Genomic DNA, 22003 nt, shown 5'->3' with positions numbered 1-22003 from the left:
GGTTCCCGGTCATGGGCAGCAGCCCCCAAGGGGAGCTCACCACGACGGAATGCCACGCATCTACAGGTCCCACATGACATACCAGTGGATGTCAGAGCACCAGTGTCAGAAGCGACTGTGGATGTCGAGGGAGGTGGTGACGCATCTCTGTGCCTAGCTTTGCGATGACCTGCAGCCCATGGGATTCGGGGACATCCTATGCCTGTGGCCCTCATAGTGACAGCAGCTCCTGTCCATGTCACTGTATCCGTGGAGACATACATGAGTAATGCCAGCATGGCAATGATATTATTGCATGCATTGGCATTCCTGAAAGGCCAATGATGAAAAGGGATGAGACATTAGCGGTTAATTAACACATAGAAAAAAGGACACACATGTTAGCGAGAAACATTTAGTGAAAAACGTATTTACATTGTAGTGTCACCCATGCATTCCCTTTTGTGTCAGTGTGCTTTCTTTAAATGCTTGCGAGTGCCCCTTTTTGATGCAACCTCAAGGCTAGCAGCCTGACTGGAGGAAGGCTGCTGATCTGATTGTCCTACGGCTGTGGATGACTTAGGCAGTTGCCCTCTGCGTGCATGAGGCCTGGACAGGCCCGGCTGGCTGGGGGAATCCTGCATCAGTGCAGAACTCTCCTCAGATGTTGCGGCTGCTGAAGCTTGGCTCACAGGTGGAGGTGCGGAGGGGCTGGCATCCACATTGGGATCACCTTGAGGGGGGAAACCACAGATATGTCATGTAGGCTCACCTCCTCCATCTCAGGGTTCCTTGGAACTGCTCCGCTCTCCCGGGAAGAACCGGGGAAAGGACAGCTTCCATGCCCCTGGTCCCTCTCTTGCCTAGCCACTGCTGAATGGATGCCGTGGCCGTGGCGGGGGTTTGCAGGTCAGTGCATATTAATTGATTCTGGTTCACCAGGAGGGCTGCTGCTGCCTCAATGGATGACGCCAGGCGCTCATATGCCTGGGACGTGGCAGCTGTCATGGCCTGGATGGACTCCCCAATCATCCGCTTAAGGCTCTGCATTGCCTGTGGCATCTATGCCTGCTGTTGCCAGTACTTATTCATCAGCTCCAGCATGCCCTATGTTGCCAACAGCAGAAGGTCATCAGTAGCCTGGTGCTCAGCATGGGCCTGGAAACCCACAGCCTTCCGACTGTCGGTGGCATCGGCTATCTCAGCCTCAGTCAGCTCCTCGAGCGCATGTGCGGTGCTCTCACCAGCTTGTGACCCACACTCTAAGATGAAAAGGATATCCACTGAGGTGGCTGAATCTGCGCTGGTGGAAGGTGCATTAATGTCATGGGATGCTGCGTCCTCGGAGGGTGACTCTTCCTCCGAGGTGTGTGAGGGGTCCTGCGTAGCTGGGGTCAGCTCAGAGCACCCAACTGAAGGACACAATGGGAAGAGCACACTATCAGTCCTGTTGTAGCACATTTCACAATTACAACAGCATTGCACCACAGAACAACAATTCCACATTGATCAGTGTTTATATTTACCTGAAGTATGTTCTCCATGGACCCCAATGTCCATTCCACCAAATAAGTGCATCAACTCGGCTGCTGCTATCTCCAGGGCCTCCTCCTCAACATGTATCAGCTGTCTTATGTCAGCTGCACCTCCACCGGTACGGGCAGCCTCCCTGGCATTGTGGGCCCTCTTTTCCTGGAGGAGCAAGGAGGCAGCTATTATGGATGACATTTCATCAGCACGACACATATCACAAGAGGGTTGGTGGGTACAAAGGTGGGCGCTACCGAGTAAGCCACTCATGTAGGTGCCATTCTCTAAGCAGCAGACAAGGGTAAGGTCTATCACACATTTCTCCATTCATGTCACACCTTTCCTCCCTGCCCAACCTCCCTTTCATTGGCATGGCAGTGGAACACATGTGCCACTCTGTATGGGCACTCCCAGTTTCAGTGGAGCCCTGATATAAAGTTGCAATTACTTTTGCGTAATTCAGGTCATTCATCCGTTTGTGACACTGAACCCAGTCTCGGTGGTGGCCCCACAGCTACTGACCTCCTGTGCCACCTCCAGCCAGGCTGCTTTAGTTGGCGGGAGGGCCTCTTCTGCCATCGCTGGGGAAGAGGACCTCCTGCCTTTCCCGCACAGCCCGGAGAAGTGTGAACTGAATGGTGGGGCCACCCTGGCATGCCTCTCTGTCTCCAGGCAGGTAAGTTTCTCTTTTCACTGATGGATCAGTCTCTTCAGTCCAACTGCTGCTTGCTTCTATCTCCTCTGTAGGTGCAGGCATAGCTGATGTGCTGGCTGCCCTTTAAATAGGGCCCCAGCACATGACCATCAGCTGTGCTGCCATCCATCAAGGCGCCAGGTGTCACACCCCACGCCCCACGTAATATGGTGGGGGGTGGGGGGACGGGGGCTGCATGTCACTGCTATGTTAATGAGCCCCCGCGCATCATATAGTCGGGGCTCAGCGGCGGCTGATGTGCGCGGGCACACCGCTGCGATCCGAGCGTGCCGTTACGATTTGCGGCACGCTCATAAAATTAGACCCGTTAAGTCAGGGGACATGTATCAGAATGGATAGCAAATTGAGTACAAAACAGATGTCAGAATAGGGGTTTAAAAAGTATTTACTCAGACTGGTGGAAGGTATGAAGTGCTGTTCCACAAGGATTGATGCTGTGAGCACTGTTGTTCACCATTTACATAAATGATTTGGACTCTGGAATCAGAGGGCCAATTTCAAAATTTTCGGATGACACCAACTTAAGGGGCATAGTTAATACAAAGAAAGACCGTGACAAAATGCACAGTCAATTAATTTCAATATAGGTAAGTGTGTAGTGTTGCATTATGGTAGGAGGGTTAAGGAAGCCACATATTCCTTGAGAAATAAGTGTCCAGGTGAGGAGCAAAGCAACATACAGATATGGATTCACGAATCATTAAAATGCCATCAAAATGCAAACAAATTTCTAGAGAACAGAATTGAAAAGCAGAGAGGGTGATAGGGGTGGGAGGGGAATTATCCCAAGCAAGGGGAGATGGGTTTAGATGTGGCAGTGAATTAAATCCTTAAAACTGACATTGGGTTAGGATTCCAACAACATCATGCACCCTTCCATGTTTTCTCAGTATGGAATTGAAGGTGAGCGGGGAACCCGTGTAGCTGTTGGGTAAGTAATTAAAATATTTAAATAGCTCACTAAGCACTGTTTTAACCCTCAATCCTGTCTTTAACAGCAAGGGCACCTTTTTCCAAATGTCAGTAACTCGCCAGGGTCACTGAGGTGAGTGCACAGTAGGAAGAGCTTCTTCAGTGAAACTGACAGGCTGGGAAGCCTTTCGTCAGTGAAATTGAAGAGGTCCAGAAATGGCCATGTGAGAGACTGCTGTTCACTGCACTTCTTCTTGCAGAAAGTGCTTTCACTGCTTGACAGGTGATGTGCCTTCCAAGAAGTTGGCAGTCACCTGTCTAGCACTTCACTCACATTCAGTTGCACTTCCCTGCTGCCCCAGCCTTCACCATGGGAGCAGCTTGCACCTCTGATGAGGGACAAGATGAGAAGCAGCACCAGCAGCAGCAACATCAGCAGTAGCACCACCTACCTTCTCCTCAGCTGCATGCCCCTGCACAGGGCAGAGGGGATGGGCACTGAGATCCAGCTGGAAGGAGGCAAGACCAGAAGCAGTGGCGGCGGTGAGAGGAGCCGGGGTATAAAAGGAGCCGAGGCCCGAGACCTGAAGCAGCGGCGGTGGTGGTGAGAGTGCTCTGTTCAATTTTGTGGACCTGTTTGACCAGCAAAAATCTAAGTGTGATATCGCAGGAGAGCTGGTAAGTGATTGGTGGGTATTTCTTCTATGTCTCTTTTTTGTTTTTGTTTTTGTTTTGGCCAAGTGATATAAATCAGGAGACGTCATGACAGGTTAGGAATGCACTTAAATAATTGTTTTCTAAATACTGAGATCCAAGTTAATTAATTAAATAGAATAGAGATGGCTGGGCAGGTGATGTGTTACAGCTGTAGTATGTGGGAGCTGGTGGACGCCGGTGCGTTCCATGGTGACCACATCTGCAGCAAGTGTTGGCTGCTCGAGGAGCTTCGGCTCAGAGTTGATGAGCTGGAGTCTGAGCTATGGATGCTGCGACACATCGGGGAGGGGGAGAGTTACCCGGACAGTCACACACCTTAGATTAATTACATCAAATTTGGACTGTGGTCAGGGACAGGAGGGTGTAACTGTGAGTGACGCAGGTATGGGGATCCAGAATTTAGCTTTGGAGGAGCCTCAGCCAGTGCCCTTATCAAATAGGTACGAGGTTCTTGCTCCGGATGTGGACGAGGGCACAGACTGCAGGGTGGATGAGCGAACTGACCACAGCACCATGGTTCAGAGTGCCATTCAAGTGGGGGGAGAAAATAGAAATGTTGTAGTCATAGGGGACAGCATAGTTAGGGGAACAGATACTGTTCTCTGCAGCAAAGATAGAGAGTCCCGAAGGGTGTGTTACCAACCTGGTGCCAAGGTTAAGGACATCTCTTCTGGGCTAGAGAGGAACTTGGAGTGGGAGGGAAAGTATGCAGTTGTCGTGGTCCACGTAGGTAGCAACGACATAGGTAGGACTAGAAAAGAGATTCTGCTGAGTGACTATGAGCAGCTCGGAGCTAAATTAAAAAGTAGAACCACAAAGGTAATAATCTCCAGATTACTGCATGAGCCACATGCAAATTGGCATAGGGTAAATAAGATTAGAGAGGTAAGTGCGTGGCTCAAAGATTGGTGTGGGAGAAATGGGTTCCAATTCATGGGACACTGGCACCTGTACTGGAGAAAGAGAGAGCTCTTCCATTGGGATGGGCTGCACTTGAACCATGCTGGGACCAGTGTCCTGGCAAATCGTATAACTAGGGTTGTAGATAACACTTTAAACTAAATAGTGGGGGGGAGGTTTCAATTGAAGGGAAGTTTAAAAAGTCGAAAAGTAACGAGAGAGCAGAGGTGCAGGGTAGTGAAGGGGCATACATTAATCAGAGTGTGACAGGTCGGGACAGAGAATACGAGCATAAGAGTACAGCAGAAATTAGAACCAGAGTAGGTAAAAATGGTAATAAGTCAAAGCTTAAGGCTGTTTATCTGAATGCACATAGCATTTGTAACAAGATAGATGAGCTGACGGCACAGATAGAAATAAATGAATATGATTTGATAGTTATCACAGAGACGTAATTGCAGGATGACCAGGACTGGAATCTAAACGTTCAAGGATATTCGACGTTCCGGAAGAATAGGCAGAAAGGAAAAGGAGGTGGGATAGCTTTGTTATCAAAGGAAGGGATCAGTGCAGTTGTGAGTAATGATATGGGTGTAATAGATCATGATGTAGAATCATTTTGGGTGGAAATAAGGAATAGCAAAGGGCAGAAATCACGGATGGGAGTAGTCTGTAGGCCCCCGAGGAGTTGCCTCTCCATAGGACAAAATATTAATCAGGAAATAATGGAGGCGTGTAAGAAGGGCACTACAATTATCATGGTGATTTTAATCTGCATATAGACTGGACAAATCAAATTGGCAAGGGTAGCATGGAAGACGAATTTGTAGAGTGCATCAGGGATCGTTTCTTAGAACAATATGTTGCAGAACCCACCCGGGAACAGGCTATTTTAGATTTGGTAATGTGTAATGAGGTAGGATTAATAAGAGATCTCGAAGTTAAAGATCCTTTAGGAGGAAGCGATCATAACATGGTAGAATTTCAAATTCAGTTTGAGGGTGAGCAACTCGGGTCTCAAACCAGTGTCTTCAACTTAGACAAGGGCAATTACAGAGGTATGAAGAAAGAGTTGTCTAAAGCGGGCTGGGAAAATAGACTACAGGGAAAGTCAGTAGATGAACAGTGGCAGACTTTTAAGCAGATATTTCATAACACTCAGCAAACATTTATTCCAGTCAGAAGGAAGGACTCTGAGAACAATGAACCACCCATGGATAACAAAGGAAGTTAAGGAGAGTATCAAATCAAAAACAAAGGCGTATAAAGCTAGTGGTAGGCCAGAGGATTGGGAATTTTTTAGAAACCAGAAGCAGTTGACTAAAAAACTAATAAAGAGAAAGGAAATTGATCATGAGAGTAAATTGGCAAGAAATATAAAAACAAACAGTAAGAGCTTTTATGGGTATATAAAAAGGAACAGAGTAGCTAAAGTAAGTGTGGGACCCTTAGAGGATGAGAATGGGGAATTAATAATAGGGAACAGGGAAATGGCAGATAATTTAAACCAATATTTTGCATCGGTCTTCACGGTGGAGGACACTATAAACATCCCAACAATAATAGATGAGCAAGGTGAAAATGGGAGGGAGGAACTTGTAACAATCTCTATCACAAGGGAAAAGGTGCTTGACAAACTGATGGGACTAAAGGCAGACAAGTCGCCAGGACCTGATGGCCTGCATCCAAGGGTTTTAAAAGAAGTGGCTCCAGAGATAGTAGAGGCATTGGTCATAATATACCAAAACTCACTGGACTCCGGTAGGATACCAGCGGATTGGAAAACCGTTAATGTGATACCCCTATTCAAGAAAGGAGGGAGACAGAAAGCAGGAAACTATAGACCAGTTAGCTTAACATCTGTCATTGGGAAAATGCTAAAGTCCAGTATTAACAAATAAATAGCAGGACATTTAGAAAAACATAATGCAATCAAACAGAGCCAACATGGTTTTATGAAAGGGAAATCATGTTTGACAAATTTGTTAGAGTTCTTTGAGGATATAACAAACAGAGTGGATAACGGGGAACCGGTAGATGTAGTGTATTTGGATTTTCATAAGGCTTTCGATAAGGTGCCACATGAAAGGTTATTGCACAAAATAAGAGCTCAGGGTATTGACGGTAATGTGTTGGCATGGATTGAGGATTGGCTAACACACAGGAGGCAGAGAGTCAGGATCAATGGGTCTTTTTCAGGTTGGAAAGCTGTAACTCGTGGGGTGCCACAAGGATTGGTCCTAAGGGCTCAACTATTTACTATCTATATTAATGACTTAGAGGAAGGGACAGTGTGTAGAGTATCCAAATTTGCTGATGATATAAAAATAGGTGGGAAGGCACGTTGTGATGAGGACACAAAGAATCTGCAAAGGGATATAGATAGGTTAAGTGAGTGGGCAAAAACTTGGCAGATGGTGTTCAATGTGGGAAAGTGTGAGGTAATCCAATTTGGTAGGAAGAATAAAAAGGCAGATTATTATTTAGATGGAGAAAGACTACAAAATACTGCGGTACAGAGGGATCTGGGTGTTCTTGTACAGGAAACACAAAAAGTTAGCATGCAGGTGCAACAGGTAATTAGGAAGGCAAATGGAAATTTGGCCTTTATTGCCAGGGGTTTAAAAATAGGGAAGTCTTATTACAACTGTACAAGGTGTTGGTGAGGCCACACATGGAGAAATGCATACAGTTTTGGTCCCTGTATTTAAGGTAGGATTGGAGGCAGTTCAGAAAAGGTTCACTAAGCTGATTCCTGGGATGAAGGTGTTGTCTTATCAAGAACGGCTAAACAGGTTAGGCCTTTATTCATTGGAGTTCAGAAGAATAAGATTCTAAGGGGGCTTAAAGGGTAGATGTTGAGAATATGTTTCCACTGGTGGGGAATCTCGAACTAGGGGACATAGTTACAGAATAAGGGGGCACACATTTAAAACTGAGATGCAAAGGAATTTCTTCTCTCAGAGGGTGGTGAGCCTCTGGAATTCTCTACCTCAGAGAGTTGTGGAGGCTAGGTCACTAATCCAAAAGAGGAGTTGAGGCCTGGGACAGATCAGCCATGATCTTATTGAATGGCGGGACAGGCTCAAGGGGCTGAATGGCCTACTCCTGCTCCTACTTCTTGTGTTCTTGTGACCCCCCAACTGAATGTATACAGGCAAAGGATCGGTTCTGTCAACATGTCTGAGCACCAGAGGCTCAAGCTCTCACGGCAGGTCACTGCTGACATCTGCAATCTCTTGGAACAAGATCCACTTCCCAGTAGAGCAGGTGGACACGCATTGCCAGTCACCGATAAAGTGCCTGTCACCTTAGGGCTACCCCCTCCCCCACCCCTCTCACCTAGGTTGTGAGCTCTCCTCCTGCAAGAAGAGGAAGTAGAGAGGTATGAGTGTTCGTAATGGCTTGTGTGGAGAGGAGGGAGGGACACAATTTGTGGAGGGCGATTGTGAGGCATGGGTGCAAGAGGGCAATAGGATGAGGATAAATGTTGGCTGCGCAGACAGGGATGTGAGGTGCCTGCAGAGAGAGGAATGAGTGGAGCTATAAGGTGTATTGTCCTGAGGAGTGTTGCGCAGAAGAATGCTGGGAAAGTCAGAGTGTGGGCTTAGCAGTTGAAAGTGTTATGTCACTCACCTTTGCCACTCTCTGGAGGTCTTGGATCCGCTTGATGTATTGTCTCCAGGTTGAAGGGACCATACATGAGCTGCTGCCTTCCACTGCCACTTCCATCCACACCTACGTGGTTGGAGAGACTGTCCTCTTCCTCCCTTCCTTGGGAGAGCTCACCTCATTGCAACCCCTCAGATCCCACAGCCGAACCTTCAGGTAAGAGTGAGAGACCCATGTAGCAGCCTTTCCAGATCTCCTCTCCGTTGTTGTGGTTGCTGCAGTCTCAAAAATCTAAGTGCTGGTGAGCCCTTGCAGCCCATGCTGTGGTCCCTTTAATTAGAAATCCTTCCTTTGACAGATTCTGTGCGTCATCCCATCTGTTCTCCCTGATTGGCTGCAAAACCTGAAGGCGGAATGCTAAAACCGTGGCTCTGTTAAAGAGCCTCAGTAAAGTCTGCTCTAGTTGTTAATGAGTTCCTGACCCACAAATGATCCCCAGTTTGGCTTGGGACTAAATGGGGAAAATTCCACTAGTTATGTTAAGCTTGTATAGAAAGAACCTTGGTTCGATCATACTTATTGGAAAAGGTGCAAAATAAATTTACAATGATGATATCAGAATAGAGATGCCAGGAAAGATTGAACAGACTGGGGCTCTTTTCTCTAGAAAAAAGAAGGCTGATGGGTAGCCTGATAGTGGTCTTTAAAATTATGAAGGGATTTGATAAGGTCGATGTAGGGAGATGTTTTCACTTGTGGGGAGTCCAAAAGTTCCAAAAATCAATTATAAGATAGTCACAAATAAATTCAGTAAGGAATTCAAGAGAAACATCTTTACCCAGAAAATGGTTAGAATGTGGAACTTGTCACCACATGGATTAGTTGAGACAAATACAATAGTTGTATTTAATAGGAAGCTAGATAAGCATATGAGGAAGAAGGGACTAGAAGGATATGCTGATAGCATTAGATGAAATAGGGAGGGGGGAGACTCATGTGGAGCATAAACACAGGCATAGACCAGTTGGGCCAACAGGTCTGTTACTGGAGTTAGGACCAGAGCGCATGGGTTTAGATGGATGAGGATTGGATTTGGAACAGATATGAATGAGGACTTCCTATTCAAAGAATGACAAATGTTTGAATGATATGCCAGGATGAGTAATAAAGGGAAAAATGCACAAAATACACTTGGGGTGTTCAAAATGCTAAAATAGAAGGCCAAAGACACTAAAGAGATGTACTTCAATGAGCTGATGATCTTTCCTATCCTCAGCTTGCCTTATGTTCTTATAAGGCTGCCATATTTCACTCAATGTGACAGGGTTGAACTTCACCAGTACACCTGTGACTAATATTAGCAGCCTTTAGTAATGTAAATATCAGAATTAATTTTCAGCAAGAGAGAGAAAATTGATATTTTCAGTTTTAGTATAGCCTCTGCTTACATTAACTTTCACTTCTCATTTGGGTGCTGATTGCAGCAATTCCAGCACTTGCTGTTGTTCATCTAAATTTCAGCAGAAGAAGTCGTCGCGAAGGGACATTTTTGAGACAACTTTGGAATCAGCAGACACTCAATAAAATGCAGCATTGTGTAATGATTCAGGCTTTAAATACCAAGCAATAATTTTTTGACACAATGAAAACATTTTATTCCCCATATCGTGCTTGAAGTGCTTATGTAAACAACCATCCACGTACAAAGAGAGAATTTATACAAACACTGTCATGTATTTTTCAGCAATTCTACTTGCATATTACAAGTGTTTAGCACACAAATTAAAGAAATAAAAACTGAGTCCATAAATCAATTTCTCCTGGAACATAAGAGCTACAAAACTGGTTGACAAATCATAGAGTTGTATGTACAAAAAAATGACAACTGATCTTGGCGACAGAGAATGGACTGAGCATATTAGTACTGTAGTAATTTGAAAGCTGCACCACAGATCTCGAAAATACTGTTAAAACATTATAATGCTGATAGTTATTCCAGAGCCACAGACAAAAGAATAGGAGGTTGTTCCATGTATATGAACACAAAATGTATCTTCTGACCTCCACAGGCCATCACCAACTCCTACTGCTTTCAATGAAAGGGCCTTTAGGAAGCTTGGCACTCTTGATTTTTCTTCGATTCACAAAATATTCACAACAGATACCACATATAAAACAACACAATGCTACTTGATTGTTGCCATGGCATGGCATATCTCACGTAACACCCGAGCTGCCACATGTTGTACTTCAGAAGCAGTCTCTTGACAACAGTGGGCCCATGTTGCATGCAGTGTACAACCTGTAGAAAGTGAATTCATTGTAATTCATTGATCTGAACTAGATCATTTTAAATCAGCTCAACTTCAACTGCTTTACCTTTTTGTACATTGAAGTAAAATTGGTTCAAGCACAACCCTTTTTACTGAACCAAGTTCAGTGGTTTAATCTGGTATTTAAATAAAGGGGAAAAAAATCAGATGAGATCTTACTGCTATAAATCATAAGCAGAGACTCTTTCACAAAGAAAAGGATAACAAGGCAATGGGATAACATCTTGTTTTCATGAAAGCCCTTGACCAGCAATTTTTGAGACAAATGAGTGGGCAAGTTGAGGAGCTCAGTACCTGGTTGCCAGAAATATTATGCTAAGTATTGAAAGCCTTGGTTAGGAGATTCCACAGCTTTGCTTTCAACAGTTGGCAGTGAGGTTCCGCTGCTAGAGTCAGGGTGCAAAATCCCACATTGCATTCAGTGGAACAGTGACACGATCTGAATACCTGAACTTACATTTAGAGGACTGAACCCTCCAAGTGTTGCTGAATAAACAGAATGGGGTAAATCTTGACTTTATGCAATAGTGTAGAAGGGCTAATAGTGAGTCAGCAGCCCATTTTACATCTGTCCCAATTCAATGAAAATAAGTTGGGAGAGATGTAAAATGGGAAGCTGACTCACTATCACCCACTTTATATCTCTTGCACAAAGTTATGACCAACCCCATTAAGTATTCCACAGAATGTTGCAAAAATAATTGTGTACTGTTGTATGATAGCAGGCTTTTGGTGAAAAAGGCAACAGAAATAAAATTCTGCCTGTAACCTTCCATGAGGAGAGAAACACAAAAACAACATGGCAGTATTTGTAACCACAGAGTATGGTGCATTGTACACTGTGGTAGCAAAAACTCATGGTACTGTAAGTTTAGTCAGTTGAAAAGCACATTTTTAAAAATAGTTTATTTGTGAAGGAGGACTTCAGATTAAATGAGATGAAAGGTTTCTATGTGCTTCTGTCAAGTTTCCTGCTCAGTAGTGATGAGATACTAGCTGGTTGACATTATCTGCCACATTGGAGTGTCCTCTGAATACGGGCTTGAATCAAAGTTCAAAGCACGACGTTCAATTAATCAATTGTTGCCTTCAAATGTTGTGGTGAAGATTGTTAACCAAGGACAGGCACTAGTGAGTTGGCTTTTCATGGAATTCATCTTATTAAAAGTGGTTCTACCCTGTAGATGCAACATTTAAAAAAAATAAAAGACAATATTTCTAGTGTGCACTACCTACCATCAGACTGTCCTAGAAAGACATTTATTTCCACACCACATTAAATCAGTTTTCTTTTCCAAGAGTCATTACTGTGATATTCAGAATTTGGATACTATTAGTCAAAAGTGTGTATTTAAAAAGATACTATGAATTTGCCAATGTTATTTCAAGAAATGAAGAAGGATCATTCTGTGTTCTTAATTTAAGTCATGTTTGTCGTTCAAAAAATAGTCATGAGGCAAATTAGTGCAATGTTTCAAAAGTGTGTGCCCTAATGTGTTTCATTTTGCTTACAGCTGCAGCATTCTTGCTCTTCTCAACAGGTCCAAGTTCAGCATGTAACAGCTGAACAAGACACTAGTAGTCAAAAGCTTTAAGCATCTAACATTCTGAGGAAACCATTTTAAATTATTCACAATCTCAGTTGACACTCCACTATGCTTCAGTGAAACACAGGTGGATCAAAGGGTTTTTTTGTAGTGTAAATTTTTTTTCAGGTTTTCAGTTAGTGATACTCATTCTCGAGTAAGAAGGAAACTTTTTACAGTTCAGCAAGTGGCAGCAAACTTGAATGACTGGAGTATCTGTTCAACTGTGGCAAGTGTAGAGAATGTAGAGCAGCCCTTAAGAAGGAAGGAATTTGCATTGATATAGTGGTAAGAATTTGCAGTTTCCCATGAACATTCAGTGCTGCTATTTAATAAAAAAAAACAAATCCAGGTGCTGCACATCCGAGGTAGGTGCACAAGACAATCCTGTGAAATATGGTTGGTGAACTTTAGCCTTGGTCAAATATGCAGTTATTTACATGAAATCTTGTCACATCTCAGGCTCGTAGGGTGGGCATGGTATATTTTCAGGTGAGATCTGATATGTTCAGTGGGTGATGTTGTTTAAAAAGTCATTTTATTTTAACCACAGTAGAGATTCTCAACTACCACCTCAGGACCAAATTTGAGGTTGATGGCTGGCTATCTTTTTCCTCATCCAAAGTCACAGGACAGGATGTTCATTTGGAGGGGGTTGGGAGAGGAGGTAGAGGATTCACACTGTACATGCACAACCAACTGCACATCAATATGAAAATGTTTACATCGGCTGCTTTCCTGCCAGAGACAATTAGTACAAATGGCTGAGTTTTTATATTTATGGTGCACGTGAGGAAGTCTTCCCAGGCTTCCAGGAATTGGACTTTTTCTGGTAGTTTTAAAAAATATTTTCAATCTGCCACCTGAGTGTAAAATTACCATTGTGGGTCGGCTGCCCGTCATCAAAGTGTCTAATTGTTTTCTTTCAAGCCGGTCAAATGCGGGGTGGGGGGTGGGGAAGAGTGGGTATGCTTCTATAACAGCCAGCGGGTCTGCATCGCCTGCTGAAGCCCAGGCAGCAAGTTGAAAATCTACCAGTCAGTCCTTCATCACTAACTCGGGCCGAGATTGGACCATCTGGTTAAAAACTGGACAGGTGACCATCCAAACTAGAAGTTGGGAGGGAAGCTCATCCGCTGGGAACATGGGGTACGAAAGGAGCTGAGTGGAAGGCAAACTGAGTGAACAAAACACAAAACAGCTGAATCATGAGTTTATCAGTATTTGAGCAGTGCTGAATAATTGTAACTTATATGCAAAAATATGTTAAACAGGAAGGGAAGTTTGAGGGGCACAAAGTGCTTCCACCTTCCACCCTTTAAAAATGTGGACCTCATAAATTCTTTTTTTAAAATTTAAAATGAAGGTCAATATTTTGTACCTCTACCTCCTCCTCAGTCATTCAAACAACATTGGCATTGTGCACAACCCCTCCTAGAATCATCAAATGTTACAGCATAAGAGGAGGCCATCCAGCCCACAGTGTCTATTCTGGCTCCCTTATAAAGCTTTTCACTTATACCCCTTCCCATGCACTTTCCCGATATCCCTTTCTTCCTTCTTTTTCAATTTTTTATCGACTTCCTGTTAAAAATTACAATTATTTCTGCTTTCACTGCTCTTTCTGGTAGGGCATTCCATGTCCTAACAAGCCACCTGTGTAAAAGCATTCCTTATAACCTCTTCCTTCATTCTTTTTAGTGATATTAAATTTATGACCTGTATACTCACTGACTAGTGGAAATTGTTTTTCCATTATTTACCTTACTAAAACGCCTCATAATTTTGAATACCTCTATCAAATCTCCTATGTCACAAAGGACACCATTGGTTTGAATAGCAACTGAGGCCTTGGTGCTTCTGGGGCCCCATCCAAATTGATAGGATTGGAGGGGGTAAAAAGCACTTGTGGCTGGGTGCTGCTGGGGTCAAATTGAGCAGTTCCAGACTACCCCTAACAATCACTCTGAAAGGCTAATTCCCATTTTAGTTAGTGGTACCTCTTACTGGAGCAGCTTTGGAAGGAAACAGAGGGTCAATCTCTAAGAGGATTTAAAACAAAAAGACAAACAAAATGATTGTTGTGCCTGCATTTAACAGAAAAGACCGAGAAGTTAGAATAGAATGTTCTGCCACCAAGCTTTCCTTCTCCTTTAGACCTGCTGAGTATTTCCAGCACTTTCTGTTTTTATTTCCTTCTCCTTTTACTGTTTATTGAAATAGTTCAGTAATTGTACCGCATTGGCACTGTGTCTGCAATTGGGACTTAGATCCAGGACTCCACAATTATTTGGGTTATTGTGAAATGTAACTGGGAGTATTTTAGCTACCAATGTTGGGTAAGATTGATTAGTAAATGATCTTTTTAAGGGAAAAGCATTGAAAAATAACACTGGCATTTTATTTGATGTTTTTGCAACACCATCGATATTACTGGGCATGTGGAGCTCCTCAACCTGGTCCCTCTTGTTGCTAGGCTACTCTAGTCATATCACCAATTGGCAGTGCCTTTTGCTGATCGTTGAGCTGCTCCATTGCAAACGATAGGGACTGCAAGTCAAGTGATCTGTGGAAATCCACACCAGCAGTGGGGAATTAGTACTTTCAGCTCGTACTTTGATTGCTCAGAGTTCCACAGCTTCAGTCCATTTTAAAATTACAGCCCTCACTGCTGGAAAAGGGACCAACCCAGGACAAATGGGACAGCTCCTGGGGCACTATGTCAGCAAAAGCAGCAATGCAGAAAGGGAATAAGACTGATGCTACTACAAAAAGGCAAACAAGAATATTGGGGGGTGGGGGTGGGGGTGGGGGTGGGGGTGGGAATATATTATTTTTCTATCTACAGTGGGGAATTAGAGAATTCTTTCACTTGACTTTCCTTCCCTTTTAACTAGAACCTGTTTGTTATCAAGTGATATTTTATTCACAGCAATGCATTTATGCTACAGATTATTGGCTGTCTTTTTTTAAAATAAAAGTGGCTGAGCAATTGTTCGATTGGCTTTGTAAGGGATATTGCAATATATTGCTAGGACCTGCAGTTTGTTGTGTTATTCCCGGTCTTCTTTGTGTCGGGTTTTACAGTTTGTGGAGCTGGGGTTCACTGAAAGCCTTGGTGACCTTATAGCATAGTCTTGTGATCAACTGCTGCTCTCATTGCCCTGTGCTCAATAGACCCAAGTGTGTTTCATTGTGTTCACTTACTGTTCATATTTAAAGTATTTGAGATGATAATTTGTCCAATAAGCCAAGAGTTTCTTTACAGGAAGTTGTCCCCTAAGCTCTGAAATCTAGCTAGAAGGCAGGACAGTGAACTCTGGAATTGTATCACCGCCAATCAAAACAAATGACAAAACTCATTAATTTTCTCAAAACGACCCCTTAAATTTTTTCTTGGAAAAAGAAATTCATTATTCTCAAGTAAAATTGCTTCCACACCAGGGGAAAACAAACAAGCAACTGGGTAAGTGCATTCCTTAATAAGGCATTTGTACCGGAAAGAATGTGGAGAAACCAAACAGCAAGTACAAGTACAATAAATTCAATATACATAAATAAATCATTTTGTTAATATTTACACAACTCATTTATAAACATTAGCACATAACAATTTGGTGTGTCACTCTCTCCTCCTATACACTGATTAAATTCAACCTTATCTTTTATCTTGTGATAAAGGTAATACTATAAATATTTGAGGGGGTGACCACACATGATCATTATTTCAGTGCCAACTCTGACTGCAGTGTCGACCTCACTGCACGACCTAGTTTCGCTCAGGAACCCGTAGACGCAAGAGTGAAGAGAGCTTCATCCTACCCGTCTGCATTGGGTTAAAGCCTGGGTACTAGAAATGAAAGGAACGATTGTAGATCCATAGTTTAATTCTAGCTGCTGCTTCTATTTCTGCATTACTGGCACCAACTCCGACAGTAGCCCAGCAACAGGCACCGCTGTTTGCAATTTAGGAACCCTAAATACGTCTTGCGCAATTAATTTGGCATTTTCCTCACTAAAAGATTGGCAAAAAGATTTCAAAATAGCACGATTCAACTGTTTTAAATAATAATTTGCATCCCTTGCACGTAGGCACAGTGTTTCATTCCAGTGAAAGCATAGAGGAAGGCTAAACTGCTACAATAGAGAAGTCTCTGCAAACTTGCTTGTTAACAGTAGAGTTTTGCTGTTTCCTGATGCTTGCACACCTTACAAATGTAGTGAGCCATTCAGTAAAAATCTGTAGTCTCTGTAAAGATCCAGGATGCACCTTCCCTCTTTAAAAACTCTCAATGCTTCCCACTCAAAATAGAATGGACAAAGCTTGTTTTGTGGGATTCAGCAAAAACATTGAGCTTGACTGCAGTTACCAGTGTGAATATATATTTAGGCAACTCTTCTGCTGGCACTGTTGATGGTCAGATTAGGGTGGTGTGCTCTGACTAGAAAAGTAACTGGACGCAGGATATGCCATCTCCTCCCAGTGAGAAGATTGCCGTCATGCAGAAGTACAGCCTGTGTTGGTGTGTACGCAGGCACACACACATACACACACACACACACACAGAGCAGACGTTCATTCTGATTGCAACTGGTCGCTAAAGTGCTCCCTTGGAAAGGCATTAAGTCGTTTTCACCAAGCTGTCCCTTCACTTCTTGAACGGTGTCAGTCTCCCGATGTTCTGCCAGAAGTTAGACTGCTTGCGTTTGGGCTCAGCCAGCATGTACACCTGCTGTTGGGGGATGGTCGAGGGCAGCATTGGATGTTTCTGCCGCAATGTCAGAAAGTCATAGTAAGGTCTGGTGACGGCTGAGACAAGGAAGAGAGTCAACAGTTAGAATTTACACAGAAGAGGACATAAACATCAATGGTTTCTGAGCCTCAATTGACATGTGAACTGATTCTTTCTTATGTTGAAAGTGGTTCATTACTGCAGTCTACCTGTTGCTGTATTATCTGTAGTCATGCTTGGTTAGTTGCCATTCCCTAAATGAATGAATTAATATCAGGTCTAACATTTCTTTGACATGGGGAATTTAATGGATGTTGTCTCCATGACAATGCCATCATAAGGTGTGCTACCTACTTGTATAAATTGCATAGAGTTAGAATTTGTTTTTACATAGAATTTACAGCACAGAAATAGATTATTCAGTCCAAATTGTCTATGCTGCTGTTCCCTCCCTACTTCATAGAATCATAGAAGGTTTACGGCATAGAAAGAGCCACTTGGCCTATCATGTCTGCATTGGCGGAAAACAAAACAGCCACCCAGCCTAATCCCACTTTTCAGCATTTGATCCGTCGCCCTGCAAGTTACGGCACCTCAGGTGCAGATCCAGGCATCTTTTAAATGAGATGCCTTTACCACCCTTTCAGGCAGTGAGTTCCAGACCCCCACCACCCTCTGGGTGAAAAGATTTTTCCTCATCTCCCCTCTAATTTTTCTACCAATCACTTTAAATCTCTGCCCCTGGTTACTGACCCCTCTGCAAAGGTAAATAGGCCCTTCACCTCCACTCCATCCAAGCGCCTCACAATTTTATACATCTCAATCAAATCTTCCCTCAGTCTCCTCTGTTCCAAGGAGAACAACCCCAGCCTATCCAATCTTTCCTTATAGCTGCATTTTTCCAGTCTTGGCAATATCCTCATACATCTCCTCTGCACTCTCTCTAGCGCAATTACATCCTTTCTGTAATGAGGGACCAGAACTGTACACAGTACTCAAATTGTGGCCTAACTAATGTTTTATATCGTTCCAGCATAACTCCCTACTCTTATATTCTATACCTCAGCTAATAAAGGAAAGGATTCCATATGCCTTCTTAACCACCTTATCGACCTGTCCTGCTACCTTCAGGAATCTGTGGACATTGACTCCAAGGTCCAGCACTTCCTCTACACTTCTCAGTATCCTCCCATTTATTGTGTATTCCTTTGCCTTGTTTGATATCAACAAATGCATCACCTCACACTTCTCTTGGCTAAATTCCATTTGCCACTTTTCTGCCCACCTGACCAGTCCATTGATATCTTCCTGCAGTCTACAGCTATCCTCCTCACTATCAACTAAACGGCCAATTCTTGTGTCATCTGCAAACATCTTGATCATTCCTCCTACATTTACATCCAAATCGTTAATACATACCACAAAAAGCAAGAGACCCAGTACTGAGCCCTGCGGAACGCCTCTGGAAACAGCCTTCCAGTCACAAAAACACCCATCAACAATTACCCTTTGTTTCCTGCCACTGAGCCAATTTTGTATCCACCTTGCTGCATTTCCCTGGATCCAAGGGCTTTTTTTTTATCCAGTCTACCATGTGGGACCTTGTCAAAAGCCTTGCTAAAATCCATGTAGACCACATCAACTGTACTACCCTCATCAATCCTCCTTGTTACTTCCTCAAAAACTTCAATCAAGTTAGTCAGACACGACCTTCCCTTAACAAATCCATGCTGACTATCCTTGATTATTCCGTGCCTTTCTAAGTGACAGTTTATCCTGTCTCTCAGAATAGATTCCAATAATTTGTCCACTACCGAGGTTAGACTGACTGGCCTGTAATTATTCAGTCTATCCCTCGCTCGCTTTTTAAATAAAGGTACAACTTTAGCAGACCTCCAATCCTCCGGAACCTGTATCCAGTGAGGATTGGAAAATGCTGGACGATCCACTATTTCCTCCCTGGCTTCTTTTAACAGCCTGGGATACATTTCATCTGGCCCTGGTGATTTATACATTTTCAAGGATGCTAATCCCCTTAATACTTCGTCTTTCCCTATGTTTATGACATCCAATACTTCACACTCCTCCTCCTTAACTACAATGTGTGCATCGTCCCCCTCTTTTATGAAAACACGTGCAAAGTATTCATTAAGAACCATACCCACATCTTCCAACTTCACACATAGGTTACCTTTTTGGTCTTTTTTGAGCCTTACTCCTTCCTTAGTTATCCTCTTACACTTAATGTAATGATAAAACAAGGTTCTCCTTGATTTTGCTTTCCTAATTTCCTTTTCGATTTCAACACTACACTTTCTGTACTCCTCTTGGCTTTCTGTAGTATTAAGTTCTTGGTGTCTGACATAAGTTTTCCTTTTCTGCCTCGTCATCCTCTGTAAACTCCTTGATATCCAGGGGGCTCTAGATTTGGCCATCCCACCCTTTTCCCTTGTGGGAACATGTTTCATGTATTCATCTAACCCTATCAGTATATCCTACATTTCCTTGCTCCCTCATGTACCTATCCAGTTTGCCCTTAAATGCATCTATGTTATTCACCTCAACTACTCCATGCGGTAGTGGGTTCCACATTCTAACCAGTCTCTGGGTAAAGAAGTTTTTTCCTGATTTCCTTATTGAATTTATTTATTTTTTATCGACCTAGTTTTAGATTGCTCCACAAGTGGAAAAATAGTCTTAATGTCTATCTCCTCAAAACCTTTCATAACTTTAAAGATCTCTCACCCCTCAGCAATGTTCCATCTAAACTGCACAGATTCCACTTAGACTGGGATTTTACTAAGATCCCGCGCGGGCTCCGTGGCCGGGCGTCCAGAAGATCGTTCCAGTGGCGGCCTGACGCCACTGGAGTCCAGTGACGGGAGTGCCGGGCCTGATCCCGGCTCCCATGGCACCCCCGCCCCTGCCGCTGGGCGACGGGACCTGGCTTTGAATATTTAAATTAACACAATGCATAAATTTAAATACAATACACTCCAATCTTACCCTTGGGCCACAATCTTCTGAGTAGCACTCTCGCACCTTCATTTTCCCGTCTAGGGAAAGTAGGTGCCACCATGGTGGGGAATTGACGGGGGGGTGGGGGGGGGGGCGATCAAACTTACATTACTAGTGCAAAGGATGGTGGGAAGGGGGTGACATCTGCACTTGTTTGGTTTGGGGGGTGAAGGTCAGGTCTTGAAGGTGAGTGTTTTTGGGGAGTTGGGAGAGGGCAAATATTGAATCTAATTGTTATTGGGGGGGCGGGAAAGGGGCGATAGTTACAAAACAGTACATTGGGGGGAGGGTTATCACTTTAAAAATGTAAATGAGCCGGCAGGGCTGGCAGCCCTTTAAAAAGGGTGCCAGCGCCTGCGCACAGGCAGCTGATGCCATTGCTGCCGTCGGAGAGCCCACCCTCTCCATGTGACTGTGGGGGAGGCGGTCCCACCGGATAATTATCCTAGGCTGCTGCGAGGAAGATCGCGGCAGCATGGTGGTGCGTGGCCTACATGTGCGGGCTGCTATTCTTTTCGGCCGCCGCTAGGAGTGGCAATGGGAGAATAAAATCCAGCCCATAGGCTGTGCACAAATTGGCCCCTTTAAGTTAACACACGTGTGTGGCTATGCATACAAATTTAAAGGGGCCACACACTTAAATCATTTGTGCATTCCAAAAGAAAATTAGAGGATACATTGCCTCTCAGCATTCTCCTTTCTAGAGAAAGGAGCCCTAGCTGTTCAGTCTTTCCTGCAGAGTGCAATGGCATGATCTAGATTCATCCTTGAACTCAACCGGCACTGCGGCTAACCAAATCAACAATGTTTCTTTTACATACTTTTACTGGATAGCCATAGTGGCAGAGCACTGGATACCCACAGTAATTGCCTGAACTTAAATTCCAAGCACAAATGGCATTTGAACTCGCATTGCGATTGATTGAAGTTCAGCAATCTCAACTAACTGGCAATAAAGCAGGTCACTTTGCTTCATCAAAGAATTTAGTTGAGGTACTTTTTTTGTATATAGATCCACTGAAAGGGAGAGGCAGCATGCCAGCTGCACCAGACCATCTTGCCCTCTTGCACGTGGAGATGTAATAGAAGTTGGGACGATTCATGCTGGGAATATTTCAGAAAGAGTAGGAAGAGGCAGAAGTGGCAGGAGTTTTCGGCTGTTTGCCACTGTCAAACCGATACTCAGCTTTGGAGACTGCTGGGAGTGACAACAGCTTGAAGGAGTGCAGTCCAGACCATGGCACTGATGGGGAACAGCAAAGAGTAGAAATGCAGTCGTAATAGGAGATTCCATAGTTAGGGGGACAGACAGGCATTTCTGTAACTGTCAGCTTGAGGCTTGCATGGTGTGTTGCCACCCTGGTGCCAGAATAAAGGGCATGGCAGGGTGCAGAATATTCTGCAGGGGGAAGGGAGTGAGCCAGAAGTTGTGGTACACATTGATATCAACAACACAGAGAGAGCAGACATAGAGCTCCTATGGTCAGATTTTCAGGAGCTAGCGGGAAAGTTAAAAAGTAGGACCTCAAAGGTAATCATCTCTGGATTACTCCCAATACCATATGCTAGCGCGAGTAGAAATAGGAAGATAGGGAGGATCAATGTGTGGATTGAGGCATGGTGCAGGAGGGGAGGGCTTCAAGTTCTTGGGAAATTGAGGCCAGTTCTCGGGCAGGAGGCACCTATTCAAAAGAGATGGGTTGCACCTCAACAGAACCAATGTCTTTGCGGGGAGGTGCATTAGTGTGGCTGTGGAGGATTTAAGCTAAATTGGCAGGGGAATCGGCACCAGCATATAGAAGTAGAAAAGAGGAATCAGGTGCATAAACGAGTGAGAGTGTTGGAAAGTACTAAGAAGGAAGTAGTGCCATATTAGATAGGAGCAGCCTAAGAAGGACTATGAGGAATACAAAGACAGGTTTAGAATGTATGTATGTAAACACACTAAGTGTGGTTAATAAGGTTGGT

At 43.9% G+C, this 22003-nt stretch overlaps 1 protein-coding gene across 9 annotated transcripts in view; it reads right to left on the bottom strand.

Annotated features, from left to right (window-relative positions):
• Positions 1 to 10028: 10028 nt before the first annotated feature.
• The window catches only part of LOC137375197 (rho guanine nucleotide exchange factor 4-like), a 578050-nt gene continuing 566075 nt past the window's right edge, over positions 10029 to 22003 (bottom strand). For all 9 annotated transcript variants that reach the window (XM_068041983.1, XM_068041984.1, XM_068041986.1 and 6 more), the window contains one exon: positions 10029 to 17094. In XM_068041983.1, the coding sequence (XP_067898084.1) occupies positions 16934 to 17094 (161 nt within the window). In that variant the 3' untranslated portion in view covers positions 10029 to 16933. The remainder of the gene's footprint in view (positions 17095 to 22003) is intronic.

This window comes from Heterodontus francisci, chromosome 11 (genome assembly GCF_036365525.1).
Source record: "Heterodontus francisci isolate sHetFra1 chromosome 11, sHetFra1.hap1, whole genome shotgun sequence".
In the NCBI taxonomy this organism is placed as follows: Eukaryota; Metazoa; Chordata; class Chondrichthyes; order Heterodontiformes; family Heterodontidae; genus Heterodontus; species Heterodontus francisci.
This window is presented reverse-complemented; position numbering and strand designations above follow the sequence as displayed.